The 14,439-nt window shown below is 40.6% G+C and overlaps 1 protein-coding gene across 8 annotated transcripts in view; it reads right to left on the bottom strand.

Annotated features, from left to right (window-relative positions):
• Nucleotides 1-14,439, bottom strand: part of KLC1 (kinesin light chain 1) — a 144,502-nt gene that overhangs the window by 29,519 nt on the left and 100,544 nt on the right. For 4 of the 8 annotated variants that reach the window (XM_082275551.1, XM_082275552.1, XM_082275553.1 and 1 more), the window contains exon 13: nucleotides 12,952-13,122. In XM_082275551.1, the coding sequence (XP_082131677.1) occupies nucleotides 12,952-13,122 (171 nt within the window). Of the gene's footprint in view, nucleotides 1-2,337; nucleotides 2,995-12,951; nucleotides 13,123-14,439 lie in introns of those variants that run through there. The other 4 variants (XM_082275558.1, XM_082275554.1, XM_082275555.1 and 1 more) reach the window with 4 other exon arrangements.

A 14,439-nucleotide genomic window follows, 5' to 3' on the forward strand; every position in this document is an offset into this window, starting at 1 on the left:
CTGTGGGTTCATGACCCATCAAAAGGACATGGGCAATGTATTCTGCACACTGGCTAGTCTGTGCTAGTAAAGGTTACAAAAAACAAAACACTGCACCACAATCCTACAGTATACTAGAATGCAGAAATAAGCTGAAGAAAAAACACTATTTATAGTGCTGGTAGCCACATACAATGCAAAAAAGAGCAGTTAGTATAAGACAGGCATCATAGGCAAGCATTGTAACATGGAACATAGTTGTGTGTTTGTGTAATTTTGACATTTAGCCATCACTGGTACACATTTCACTTAAAATATGTTAATGAGTTGTGTACAGAAGGAGTTTGCCATGTTATATGAATGATTTTGTTGTAATCAAGTCAGTCTCACTTGGAGATGGAAATTTAAATGCTGCTATGGGGAAATTTACATTACAAATGGCAGCAAATGTTTAAGACACTCCCCTTTGTTCTCTAATCTTTAAATTATTTTAAAAAGTTGGAGATTAGGGATGGGTTACAGACTATTGTCAGGTATTTGTTGTGGGGAAGGATTTTACATCATGCTCTGATCATACCCTGACACACACAAGTTGCCAAGATGTTAAGTTAAGGGAAAACACTGGAATGTGGGTACAGACGGCATTTAAAACTGGAGGGAGATTATATAAAGGGTCTTTTCTAAAAGTTTCCACACCTTTTTATATTTATCAGAGTTTAAGTGTGGAAATGTTTTGAAGAACTCTCGTAACTTCATCACCTTTTCCAAAACTACTGGAGTTGGGCTTAAAGTGTATGTAAAGCTGATAGATTATTTTTAAGTTTAGTATTGAAATAAAATGACAAAACCTTTAAAAAAAAAAAAAAGCATTTTTAGTATTGAATATAGTGTGGTTAGGAATCTCTATTGAGATTTTATTGCTGTGTGTCCCCACTGGATTCACCCTTTCTATTAGTACTGGTGACAAAGAGTAAACCTGTTTTGGTGACGACCAAGAGGGGAATACCATTGTTTTGGTGAGACTCTCTTATGCCTCGTACACACGCATCGATTATTGGCCGGGAACACTGTGTGCTTAATCATTAATGATTAAGCACACAGTCAGTGTGTGAAACGCGTCTACCTTGTCACGATTGTCATAATTTGGATGTCCAGTCAATAAATCTGGATTTTGACTCAACCTGGAGTGCTGCCAATTCCTTTTCTTTTATCAAGTTTTCACGGAGGCGAGCCGGGGCATGCACCTGTGTGAGTCATCAGGCAATTACACCACCTTGAGCAGTGAGTCCTTGTCTGTTCAGTATGATGCTTTCGACAACCGACTCCGACTTTTCGGCCAAATAAAATCTGGTGTGCAGGCTATAAAATTTTTGTTGGCCGTCACAACGGCCGATTTTCCGTCAGTCAGTACAGATTTCGGCAGACAAAATTTGATGAGCAAGACTGGGCATGCTCAGAGAAGAAAAAAAACACGGAAAGTAAACCAGCACATGACATCACTTCTGAAGTAGATTTTTGTTGGCCGAGAAAATTTGTGTGCAGTCTAGAGCACATTTCAACCAACACAACAACACTGGACAAAAGTCGGACGATCGGTCGGCCGATAATCGTTGCGTGTGTACGAGGCATTACTTCCCAATTTGTCTCTTGGATAGGAATTAAATGGAAATCTTCCTGACTGGATACATCCATTAAAACAAAAAACAATACATTAACTCTTTCCTATTCTATGTGAAATTTAAATAAAAAGACCCTTAGTGACTTTACATACACTTTATAAATGCAGAGGTACAATTCCCAAACTGTGGAGCGCTCCCACAATAAAAAAGGAATGAGAGGGGCAAAAAGACATCTTCGAAGAGTCAGACCTTTTTAAAACAAATGGCACCTTTCAGACTTGGCCTGCTTTACAGTCTAAAAGTATGGTGCGCCCTGCAAATTGTCTCTGGGAACCACATTGTTCTGACAAGCACCAAAAAACTTACACATCTGTGAAGCACACCAGAATAGAAGGTATTTACCTGTCTGTCTGATTCCATTACATATCCCAGAAATAAGAGTATTATTCCCATTTTCAGAAATGTGTATAACAAGAAGGACATAATCTCCTTATTTTTGGGATTGGTCATGACACATATAAATACCTTATTTTCTAAAGCGGTTCTTTTGTGCTCAGCATTGGTTCAGTGCTTTTTGGTTCCTTTTTAGCCCACTTCACCATAACCTGTTTATGCTTTGTTTTAGTATTGTTAGAAGCCCATTCACAAAGGTCATTGTTAGAACAAAAAGCCTTTAAAGGATTGAGGTCTTTAAGAAAGAACTATAGAGAAGACAAGCCAGAAGACTACAGACACAGACTGGGGTCAGTTGGAGAGTTTATTAGAAGTTAGAAAGACATGTACACAAATCACCATACACTTCGAGGATTAGTAGAAGAAGCACAACTGCCAAAAAAGTCACACTAAGACTGAAATAACTCTAAATCCCATTATTATTCGTGGCAGGAGATCCATTAACATCCACAGTTGATGGTAACCACACAAAGGGTCTCCACTGACAGTATAATCAAGCTTTTGCAGTACATGCTTTTATTTCTACAGCGTACAGTTTGTGTGTAGAGGTCCTTGACATGCCACTTACGGACCTCGAGATATTAAATTACCTTCAGTAAAAGAGGAACTAGCTTAGAAGTGCTTTCCTAGGGACTGAATACATTGGAATAACACATCGCTGTATGACTGGATTACAGATCTTCAAAGCTAGATAACAGCTGGACAAAGCTACACATGTACAGTGTTGAGAAGGGGGGGGAAAGTAGTGTAGGAAGAGGAAGAAGAAGTGTCAGCTCTTCGTTGAGAATGGTAAATTTACAAAGGAATTGTGTATGACAGCTCAGATGGAAATCCTACAAAGAGGTGCTAGAACACATCGGTCAGTACTGGAGAGAGAGGTTAAAGCTTGAGATGGAGCGCATCCGTCATGCAGGAGAGTTAGAGTCACACAAGGCATCTAGGCCTGTGGAAAGGAAATGAAAAACAAAAAGATATCTCCATGAAAGCACTGGAGACTGCATTAGTGGATTTACCTTACAGACAAGCTCAGAAACAGTATTTCTAGGTCAGGCTAAATGCATTGTGAGGACTTCGTGGGCAATGCCAATTTGATTTCAAACCTGGAACCCCCTGAGAGATCATCCTCCAGCTGCTCTTCAGGAGTCACACTTCATGAGTCAATGACCTTCAAAAAGCATGCACAGCAATATTTCACATGGGTCATCAAATTTAGCTGGAGGATGACAGCCCAGGAAACTAGCAACACCTGGCTGTGACAGCTCTTACAAGGCTTTCAGGACAGGTTGTCCCAAATTTGCACCTGTGGACCAAATATGGGCATTCAATAATTTACATATTGTTGACAGGCAATAAATGCGCTTAGAAATAAGCTCTCACTTAGACCCCGTTCACACTGGGGCGCCGCTACTTCACGGGGCGACCTCACAGGTCGCGGTGCGCAGCTCGCACCGCGACCTCGGAGCGGCCGGCACGGACTTCATATCATTGAAGTCAATGCAGGTCGCTCTGGGTCGCCCCCAAAGAAGCTCCGGACCCTTTTTCTAAGTCGGAGCGACTTGTGTCGCTCCTATTAGAACGGGTCCACAGCTTCTCTATGGCAGGCGACCTGTCAGGCGACCAGGTCGCCTGACAGGTCGCCCCAGTGTGAACGGGGTCTGACATTTCTAGATGCAGGGAATGTGTAGCAATTCATTCTCAAAGATCACAACAGACAATCAAAAGCCCAGTCGCAGTTTCACAGTTTATAGCACATGCTGCTTGTTTACACTGGAAAACTGGGGGGGGGGGGGATATTGCATTGCCCCTGTTGTGAATTTTGAGGGTTTCTTTTTTTTTTTTTTTAAAGCCAAAGAGGTCAGCAAGGGCTGGTTTTAAAGCCCATTTACTGCTTTTTAAGAATATTTCAAAACTTGAATGTCCATAGCATGGCCAAAGTTCCACTTTTAAAACTTAAGGAGCCAAATTATGTTTGGAAAAAATCAAATAGAAAATTGCTATCCATGTGTCACACATTTCCTTCTCTGTGTGAAAATGATTAATGGGCAATAGTTTCACTTTTTTGCCGTTTTCATAAATTAGAGACATAGACACAAGATCCAATTTAAAAATAAAGCTTTAACTTCTGTCCAGACAGTAGGAATTTGCACTAAATTACAACTAGAAGCTACACATTTGCTACTACTTCTGTTTAAACAGAGGAATGGATTTCTAGATTGGCAAGAAAACAAAGGCATAAAAAGGAGCAAACCAGTTATTACAGTCATGGTACCCTCTTTAATGGGCATTGATTGTGTGTAAAGATATATAATATATTACAATCATGCCCAATAGCATGCTGGAAAATAGAATTATAAAGAAGGTCTATTGTATAATATTGGGTGTCCTAGGATGGAGGACCAGTTGATTATTCCAAACATACTGTACATTAGCAGCCATAGCAGGCTGCTTGTGATGACACTGGCCAAATGTTACAGGCCAAAAGATTCCATTAAGCAGCACTGTCTCTTTTTGTGTACAATGATTTCAGTTTGGCAACTATGGTTCGTATGATGGTTGTTGGTTCTTTGATACAAGTCATGTCACTATAATTTCAAAAATACTTGTACCGTCCAGACTGTTTTAACTGGTCTTTCAACACAAATGGGAAACATTTAGGACAGGAGATAAGTGTAAGGTGAAGTGAGCATGAAGTTCTCAAAACCAAACGTATGAAGATGATATTCAACATAACAATAGACATGCATGTCATGATCAGATCCTCCCATGTAAAGCTGGTCCAAGGAAGTTTTTGTAGCTTAGATCACATTGGATCGTTTTCTGGCAAACATGGGAGCTGATGCTGAAAACAACCAATAAAGGAAAGGCACCTTCAACTACACCAGCAGCATCAAGGTTCCACCCAGTTGCCCAGCAGTAGTGCAGATCAAATTGAACAATTCTTTGCCAGCTACCATAACTGTATAAAAATGTGGGCAGTGCAGTAATCACACCAGTAATCAGCATTCACTTAAAGTAAAACTCAAGGCAGATGTAAAATTACCTACATTTTGTGCATATTTCAGAAATATTTAGATATATTTTTATGTAAACTATTGTAAGTACCTAAATCTACCTCTGGGTAAGGCCCTTCTTAGTGGTAAACTTGAAGAGGAAGAGTCCACCGGGATTGGCTCCAGTGGAGCTTGTCATGGAGTGGATAATAGTTGGGTGAGGTTATGGTGTCAAGGCAATGAATCTTCCCCTTCTTTTACTTTTCACAATCCATCTGCTAGTAGAACAGAGCATTGGAGGCACTCTGCACATACTCAGTTTGGTGGGTATTGATAGAAAGTTTTGTTTTTTTTGGGGGGCGGGTGCATGTGATCAGCACAGGGCCAATAATAACTGTCCAGACAGAGGGTCATGGGTCATGCAGCCTCATAGGAAAGTCAGAGGAGAAGGAAAACTCCTCCTACAAGCTTTAACAAGTGCTTGACCAGACTCTGATCAAAGTCACAAGACTGCCATATACTGCTAATGAGGAAAGGTATTTTGTGCGGTTTATATTTATGAATATAATTGCATTTCCATGTACTGTGTATTGTGGGAGACCAGATATAGGGAATGCAGGGTCCTGGGTTTATTTACACTTTAATTTTAACAATGTGCAGCGGTTTCATTATTGTCCAGTCACATGATTGGGAAGACAAGGGTTGTACTGCCTCATGGTTGTGTAGTCTGCAGTGAGGTCCAGAACATGACTAGGCGGTCTAGCAAAAGTGCCCTGATCACAAAAGACCTGCCGAACAGAATTCTTTAGCAAGCATGTTTTTAAAATGTGTATTTGTTTGCTTGCCTGGAGTTTAGCTTTAACTGAATTCAAACTAGTACAAGATATATTCTGATTGACTGCTATAGGGTGCTGCACTTTGCACACCATGCCTTGAGGTCTTGAGGCCTTGAAAAAAATAAAATAAAATAATAATAATTTGGCGTATAATAGTTTTACTCAGAGAAGAGGGGGGGGGTCACTCCCCTATGTGTCTACTATTTAATTCCCATAAATTGCCATTACAGTGAAAGGCAGTAATAAGCAAGTGCAACAATGGGCTGAATAAGCAGAAAAATAGTACAGTGGGACCAATACAACAATCAGAGCAGATGGATCTGGTGGATCCAAGGATAGAGTGTTCTATCAGACTCTATCCTTTCACCCATAATATAAAACTGTGATTACAGGATGGAGGGTTTAAACACCTCATGCATATTTAAAATGAAAGTGATCACTGGGAATCATAAAGGTCATGCAAATTGGGGCATTTCAATCAAGCAATATGGCATGCTATAAGTTCATGAAAAAAATTAAGAGGTTCTCCACACGCAACTAAATATTTAACACTACTGTCTTGTATTCAGCAAAAGCTAACATATAGAATACATTCTTTATTTTAGAAATCTCTGTTTACTATTTTCAGACTAAAAAAAAAAAAAAAAAAAACATTTGATTGACAGTAGAAGAATTCAAAATTTGAACATTGTAAATCTGGTTACATTCTCTTACAGAAGATCTGACAAGACGCTTCCTCTTCTGTAATAGAAAGATCTGCATGTCCCTCTCTAGTTACAACATAGGGTGGCCTCTAGTAGGCAGCATGGCCAGCACTGCAGAAAGTCCAGATCAGTTTCCTTGCCTGGGGGATAAGTTTTATATGGCAGATTTAGGCTGGTTGGTAGGCAGCAAGGTCTCTAGCACTCAGTCTGACTTTGAACAGTTTTTATCACAATAACTGCAACAGTGCTGCAGGAAACTAAAAAAAAGAGGGAGGAAAACGAATGGTTTTACTGAACACAGAATTCATGCAAGATACGATTGATTTATTAAAAAAAACTTTCTGCATGGAGAACCTCTTTAAACGAATAAATCCAGGCATTCTCAATTATTATTAGTAATAAAATGACATCTCATTGCTAAAGCCCAGTTTTACGCATTTTATTCCAGGAAAGTTCTAGGAACCAACAAATTTGATACCAGAGTATGGGAGAAACACTGGCCAGGTAAATGTGGGTTCTCCCACTCTTGGCCAGACACAAGCTGCACAGATCATTTCTATAGCGTGCTGAATGGGCTCAAAATTCAAATTGTAGGGCTCGATCACACCAGTAGGTGCGTCTGAGCATGCACGTTTCGTGTGTTCCCGGGTGATGTGTTTTAGGACAGCCTTTTAATTTCTCTATTCAAAAAAACATGCGGTACCAAAACCTATAGAACTATAGTACCATGTTTTTTGGCTGGCACGAAAGCACATGTGTTTGCTAGATGTGTGGGTATGCCATTAAGAACCACTGGCACCCCCACATGCATCTGAAAAACAGCACAGGTTTTGTGTGGTGTGGAACAATGCGTGATTTTGCAAGCATTCCCACACTGTATCTGGTGGGAACAAACCCTTATATACCAGTAGTGAGGTAAGGTGATCCTGCAATTAATCCCAAAAGCAGGTTGTAAAAGCAACAGCTAGGGAAATAACCCTATGCTAGACACAAGGTGCTGGTACCATGGACAATTTGCTGAAGTCAGACACTATATTGTCTACTATGGATCCACGTTTTAGATAAGTATCCTTCAGTACAGACACCGTCTTTTAGACTCGGTACACACTGCCTCAACCTGAAAGTTGTGCGACTCTGAAGCAACTTTAGGGACTGCCTGTGTAATCTTCTTGTAATGTCAGATCCAAATCACATCGATTAAGAGGAGGATCCAACTTCCATTAAATTCTATGGGCACAAGTCGGATAGAAGTTGCCTTGAAGTAGTACAGGAACCTTTTCCAATATCAGAGCAACTTCAGTAGTGCTAATTAAGACAGCTCTCATTGGCTAAAATGAGATTTCACGTCACACGACTTGGGGTCTCACAAGTCTGATCCCAAGTTGCAGCAGTGTGAACCAAGCCTAAAAGATAAAAAGCCCTTTGGTGAATGCATGCACATGCTGTACTTGAATATCTTCCTTTACAGGAACTTTTGAGTAATAATGACCCTTTTCAATGGCTGGACTGTTATCACCTCCTAGGAAAACCTACCTGGCTCCAACCCACCCCTATGGGCACAATGCTGAAATGTATGCATGGCTTGTCACAGATGACCACCCTAGCCGGCATTATTGTAGCAGGAGACCCATGTTTGCGGAGTCACTTATAGTTTTTTTTAACTCCACAAGCTTGTAATGCAATTCCAAGGACAGAAGGTGGATCAAAATTTAAAAAGTTGGACAATTTTTAAAAATACAATGCACCATCCATACCCAATCACTTGGAATATCAGGTGTTGTGTCAACTAGGGTGCTGTGGCACCATCCCTCATAGTATAAAAAGTTCACTCGTCTCCTGTTACTATCTGTATCAGATGCTCCATGATGGTTTACCAAAAATAATTATGAGCTTTAGCATGAGGTAATCGCATTAACCATGTGAAGTCACTTTTTGGAGGTGCATAACAATAAAAGGGCAACAAACATATGCAGGCAAAGTCATGCATAAATGCATCATGAATGCGGGATGTCACATTAAAACAAAAGTATATGGAATGTGGTACTGTTTCCCCATATGATAAAATGACAATGAAATGCATGTATTACAAAACCAGTTATTAAGTGAAATGAACATAAATACCTTCTATTTCTACAATGTATTAAAAAAAAAAATTCTCTAGCCTTAGGTGGTAAAATTACAGGTCATTACTTTAGGAATCATTACCACTTCTGCTTAAAACTAATCACAAATACCTTTGTTTTGATAGAAGGGTAACAAGAAAACCAGGCTGGCAAAAAAAGAAGATAGACCTTTACATGCTTGCCCTGCAGATTCACTGCATGGAAGTTGATCTACTAATCTCCTCCACCATCTCTACATGTTGTCCCACTGTATGCTTGTACATTTCAGATTCATTACCCTAGTATTTTCTAATACATTCTATGCAAAACTGTTTTTCAACCAATCAGCCTCAGCAACAAGAAAGGCCTACATAAACCTACATGAGCATTGGCCTTCACATCTACAAATATGGCTAAAAGCATGTGAACAACCCCCGTCCCTTAAAGAGGAGGATTTCTACTAAAAAAAAAAAAAGTACATAGAAAGGCACTTCTATGTGCAGTAGTCTAGCAGTTTTGACACAACAGTTAAAAACAATCACAGAATGTAGTAGTAAATCAGGCTCATCAATGAGTTGGGTGGTCCGGGCATGTTATTCCATGTCTTTGTGCCGACCAACAGCTGTAGGAACGGAAGGCCTGTGGGAGCAAGATGTCCCCTGCACTTCCGGAACCACCGTGGAACGCACAGGGGCTGCTATCTTGCTCCCACGGACCTTTGGTTCCTGCAGCTACTGATTGACTCAGAGACATTGAATACCATGCCAGGAGCACCGAAGCTGTTGGTCGGCACAAAGACATGGAATAACATGCCCGGAGCACCAAACTCCTTGATGAGCCCAATTTACTACTACATTCTGTAAGATTTTTTTTTTTTTTTTTAACCGTTGTGTTACATTAAAACTGCTGGACTACTGCAATTAGAAGCACCTTTATTTGTACATCTTTCGTTCCTCAGAGCCTGCTTCTCTCTTCAAAGTGCTGCTCTAGTGCCTTTCCAGCTCTCACTTTGGATGATCCCATGAATTTAGAGCTTCTTGAGGACCCTTCTAGTAGAAGTGTGCCTGTCCTTTATTCCTTTCTACTAAAGGAGGAGACAGCAGAACAAAGGACACATGGCACCAATCATAAATAATGTCCCTTGTGCTGTTATGTTTTTTTTTGTTTTTTTAAGTAAACATAGGCTTCAGTGCCCATGGTCTTGGAATTGGGATATCCAAAAAGCTCATATGTGTGTGATGGTCAGGTGTGCACAGACCTTTGGCATTGACTGAATGAACGGTATCTTAAATCTGTAGGCACCTTTATGAAGGAAAGATTATATGAAGCTTCTGTCACTATGCAGTCAAATTTATAAAGCAGCAAGTGCAGTCTATCTGTCGTCCTGGGCCTGACCATCTAGGCGGGCATGAGGCTTCTATGGAGGGAGGATAAATATTGAGCACTCATGCCCCACCTGAAGCAAATCTATTGGAAAATAATGGTTTGTAATCCATAGCTTCTATGTAAACGTAGGCACCTCACGCTTTCTTCCAGGACTCTGGAAACTCTTATAACATCTCTTAATAAACAAGCTAAATGTTCTGTGTCAGCTGGGGAACGCACATGGTTTTAATTGTGGCCAGATCCTCCACATGGACAATAAATTTCACTTTGCTTTGGTGTGTCGGAGACTGCAGCTGCAGAGGCAAGTATATTATTGCCAGTCTGGTTACTTTATTACCATCCATACAAAACCAAATAGCTTAGGGGCCCAATTCAGAGACCTAGAAATACTGTAAAGTCTTTACTGTGTGTTAAATACCGATATATTAACTCACAAACAGTAACAAGCTTAAAACAGCACAACATGCAGAAGTACAGAAGAAATGAAGGGAAGAGTACAGTACACAGTATAAATCAGCAGATCAGATTAGGCAGTATTCCATGCTTTTCATCATCATGGTATTGATTATAGGAAATTGCATGAAGGTGGAATATATGCTGATTGAATGTCCCAGTGTAAAAGAAAACAGCATGAGGTATTAATAAAAAGAGAGGGTAAACACATTTTTTGAAACCTTTTTGGAGGAATAACCTAGTAGGGAATAATAGGAGATTTTATGGAAAGGGAACGTAAAATGGTTATAAAGAGCTAGAATGTGGGTGTCTCCAGAGCACTGCATGCAACACTAGATTTGCTTTATAATTCCAAGAGAAACTAGAACCGGTGAGTGGGTTATCCTGCAAGCCCAGAACAGGATTCGTATGCTCAGGATCTGGTGTATTAGGGGTCACAGTGAGTGCAAAAAAAGATAAAGGCTCAAAGATTCTAAACCCCCCCCTCCCACACTACTATCCAAAATTGAAAAAATTTAAAATCAAAGTAAAAAAGTTTGAGCTGTAGAGGCATAACAAGTATGTTTTGTGCCTCAAAAATGGATATATATCCCACAGGCCCTCTAAGAACCCTCAGCCTCCGCAGTGTCCCCAAGCCTGCTGCAGCCTCTTCAGCCTTCCATATTGCCCCTCAAAAACATCATCCCCTAAAGGGCAACCAAGTCTGCAACAGACCCCTAACCACTCCAAAACCCCCATCCCCTTCCCCACAAGTGACACCCAGCCACATTGCAGCATTTCAATACATATTTCGAATTCCCATACTTTTAATATATTTTATTTCCTTTTTTTTGCCCTTAATGTATGAAAAGTTTTGAAAAAAAATTACCACACCCTGAGCTCAAAAAGGAGGAGAACCACTGATCTAAAGGACCAAATGGCCTATTTGCCAAGAAGTTAGAGGTCTAATAAATGGCAAGGTCTGATCTACATTTTTAAATGACTTTTTTTCAGTCACAAGAAGCATTGGCTTATTATAAAAAAAAACTCCCATACATAATAAAATATTGCAAGCAAGGCTTGCTTACCATCCTCTAGATAGAATGGAATATGAGTTTGGGGAGAAACCTGACAGTGTGAAGATCAAACTAATAACTATCAGAATTAGAAGTCAAATACCACACAGACAACATATCTATCAGTTTATATTAGAGGTTTAATTTCTAATAACTAGAAAGCTACTGAGACTTCCATAATGCAGAAGCACAAAGGACAGCAATGCTGAGCAAAATACAGTAATTCGAATTTAGCTTTCTTAAAGCCCAGATGAATGCTAGCATAGAACTGTCAACAGGGTTCTGGCGCAGTATAATGGCACATGACCAGCGTCTTATCTCTTCTTTAGCAAGTATTGCAGCCACAGCCATAGTAAAACAGCCTGACCTTGCCATCATGCTGCGAAATAGAACCATCATATTCTGTTTTGAAGCAGCAGCCTTTCTGTAGTGGTCTGACATACCCCCTGAAATTTGGAGTTCTTCAATCAGCAGGAAGGATGAGCTTTGCTGACTGGAGATCACTAGCCCTAACTCACATAGGGCATGTCAAACTGCTGCAGAGGTGCTACTGCTTCCATGCAGAAAGCAAAGATCCTACTCTGTAGCACGATGGCATGAGACAGGCCCCGTTCACACTAATGCGATTTCTCCTGCATCTGCCATCCTGCTGCCTTGCAGGAAAATGGAAATCACAATATTCTCTCTGGTCAGATCAAGGCAACATGGTGCAGGATGATTTTTGAAAAGATGTAGGTGCTTTTTTTGGTGCAGCATGATGTGTTTTTGGCCCCATTGACTTCAATGGGAGAACCCAGAGCGCATGTAAAATGCAAGTAAAAGGCATGTACATGTGTTTTTAGTGCATTCTTGGCAGAGTTTTGTGTATAAAATCCATTCTCCCCCTCCAAGAAAAAAAAAACACCACACGAAGCACATAAAAACACATGACAGACACGGGATTATGCAGCAGCACTAGCATGAACCTGGGCTTACTATGATTCTGGATACCATTATATTATGCCAGGAAGCTCTTGGCATTGGACATATACCAGAGTTCATTTGGGCTTTAAATAAATATTGACCTTTGGTTGCAAAGTCCAGCATTCTGTAGCAAGCTGCTGTCATATTACTACTATCTACAGAACAGGAAAAAAACAAAAAACAAAACAGAAAACCAATAAAACAGGACATTCAATCAGCATCATAAGACAAGGGAAAGAGGCCAGATGAAAGATTATAGAATTATCAACATATCAGATAGGAAGTTTTCTGTACATTATTGCTGTTATTACAGAATAGGATTACACCAGCATGCGGATCACGTTAATGTGTTTTAGATTGGTTATAAAGCAAGATTGTCCAATATTTGGCCACACTGTGTACTGCACTTACCCCGTTCCACTCTACGCTCATACTCACTTCCTCCCCTCCGTCTGGACCGCTCTCGTACTTTACCACGTCAAGGCTCTCCCGGCTTCTCCTCTTCTCAATGCTTTCTGGGTCATTTAACACTTCAGCCACTCGCTGCTTGTGGACATTGTCTAGTCCCTGTGAGACAGGACCCTTGTGTTACAAGTAAAGGGAGAAAGTCCCTGAGATTTATGTTAGAAGAAAACAGAGTGACTGTAAAAGGTCAAGGCCTGGAAAGGAAGACCTTAAAACCTGGTTCCGGTTTCCTTTCCAGGGACGGAGATCTGTAACAGACTCCGATACCTTGACATAATCATAACATGAAACATTCCACAGAGCTACCTCCAGAACTCGTGTGATGATACAGAAAAGGGCCTTGTATAGGTAAAGGTATAAAACAACTAGGCTGTAAAGCAGAAGGTGCTAACCCAATTTTAGTGCATCTCTGAAGCCTGCAGCAACTGGATGTCCAATTACAAATTGACAAACATAATATGGGAAGATATGTAGCTGCTACAAATCTCCACCATGAAGTTGATAGTGGCTATCCCATCAATCTACACAGATGAAGTCCATAACTTTACATGGGGCCGTCTCCCCCCACTCTACTTGCCCTGAATTCTGTATGAAAGCCCTCCCTCCAACTGGCCCTTTTTTTTGGAGCATTGTAAAATACCGGGTACTTTGGAGATGGAGGCACATGCAACCCCCCCCCCCCCAGGATGCAGTGCTCAAGCCTAGCCGCAAAGCCATTTGCGGCTGTCCCTTGACCAGATGGCAAATAAAATAACCCTTTGCAAGCTACAACACCATCAAATACAGTGCTTATAGTGTGTTGGAGCTGACGGAGGAATAACAATAAGACAGAGTGTGGGGGAGGCTGGGGGCTTTTCTTACAAAACAATATTTCACTTTGCCTTGAGAGAGTATTTTTTGTGCTGTGTCTCCCTTTTGGAGATTGCTCCTCACCTTCTTGTTAAGAAGTCAACATTGCCAGGTAGTAAAGGGCAGAAAACCGTAAAGACCTCACAGGGGGTCCAGCTGTTCCACGCTGTATTCAAAACTGGAGATACAGTTTAATGGCACAAGTGGACTATCCGAATGTTATGATCAAGGTAAATGTTATAGCCAGAGATCATTAACTTGGCCTGTTATGAAACAGCAAGAATGAACTAGGGAAAATGCAAACATGTTCTCTTTATTATCACAGTGAAACAAGTCCAAGGTGATTTTCGAGCTTGTATCAGAAGCTTGTGATCGTGTTTCCCAAACCTAAGTTTGTGTTTGAGACAAATATGATAAATCAGATTCCACATTTCTGCATCACACTGAACTCTGTAAGCCAGCAGGAAAACACATGGATTCAGTCACAAATCACTTCAGAAATGGACAACTGAGCACAGCATGCCAACACCAGGACAATGAGCACAAATGTCACATGGCCATACACCAATACAAAATTACCAGACA

This window comes from Pelophylax lessonae, assembly GCF_965119305.1.
Source record: "Pelophylax lessonae genome assembly, chromosome: 13".
NCBI classification, from domain to species: Eukaryota; Metazoa; Chordata; class Amphibia; order Anura; family Ranidae; genus Pelophylax; species Pelophylax lessonae.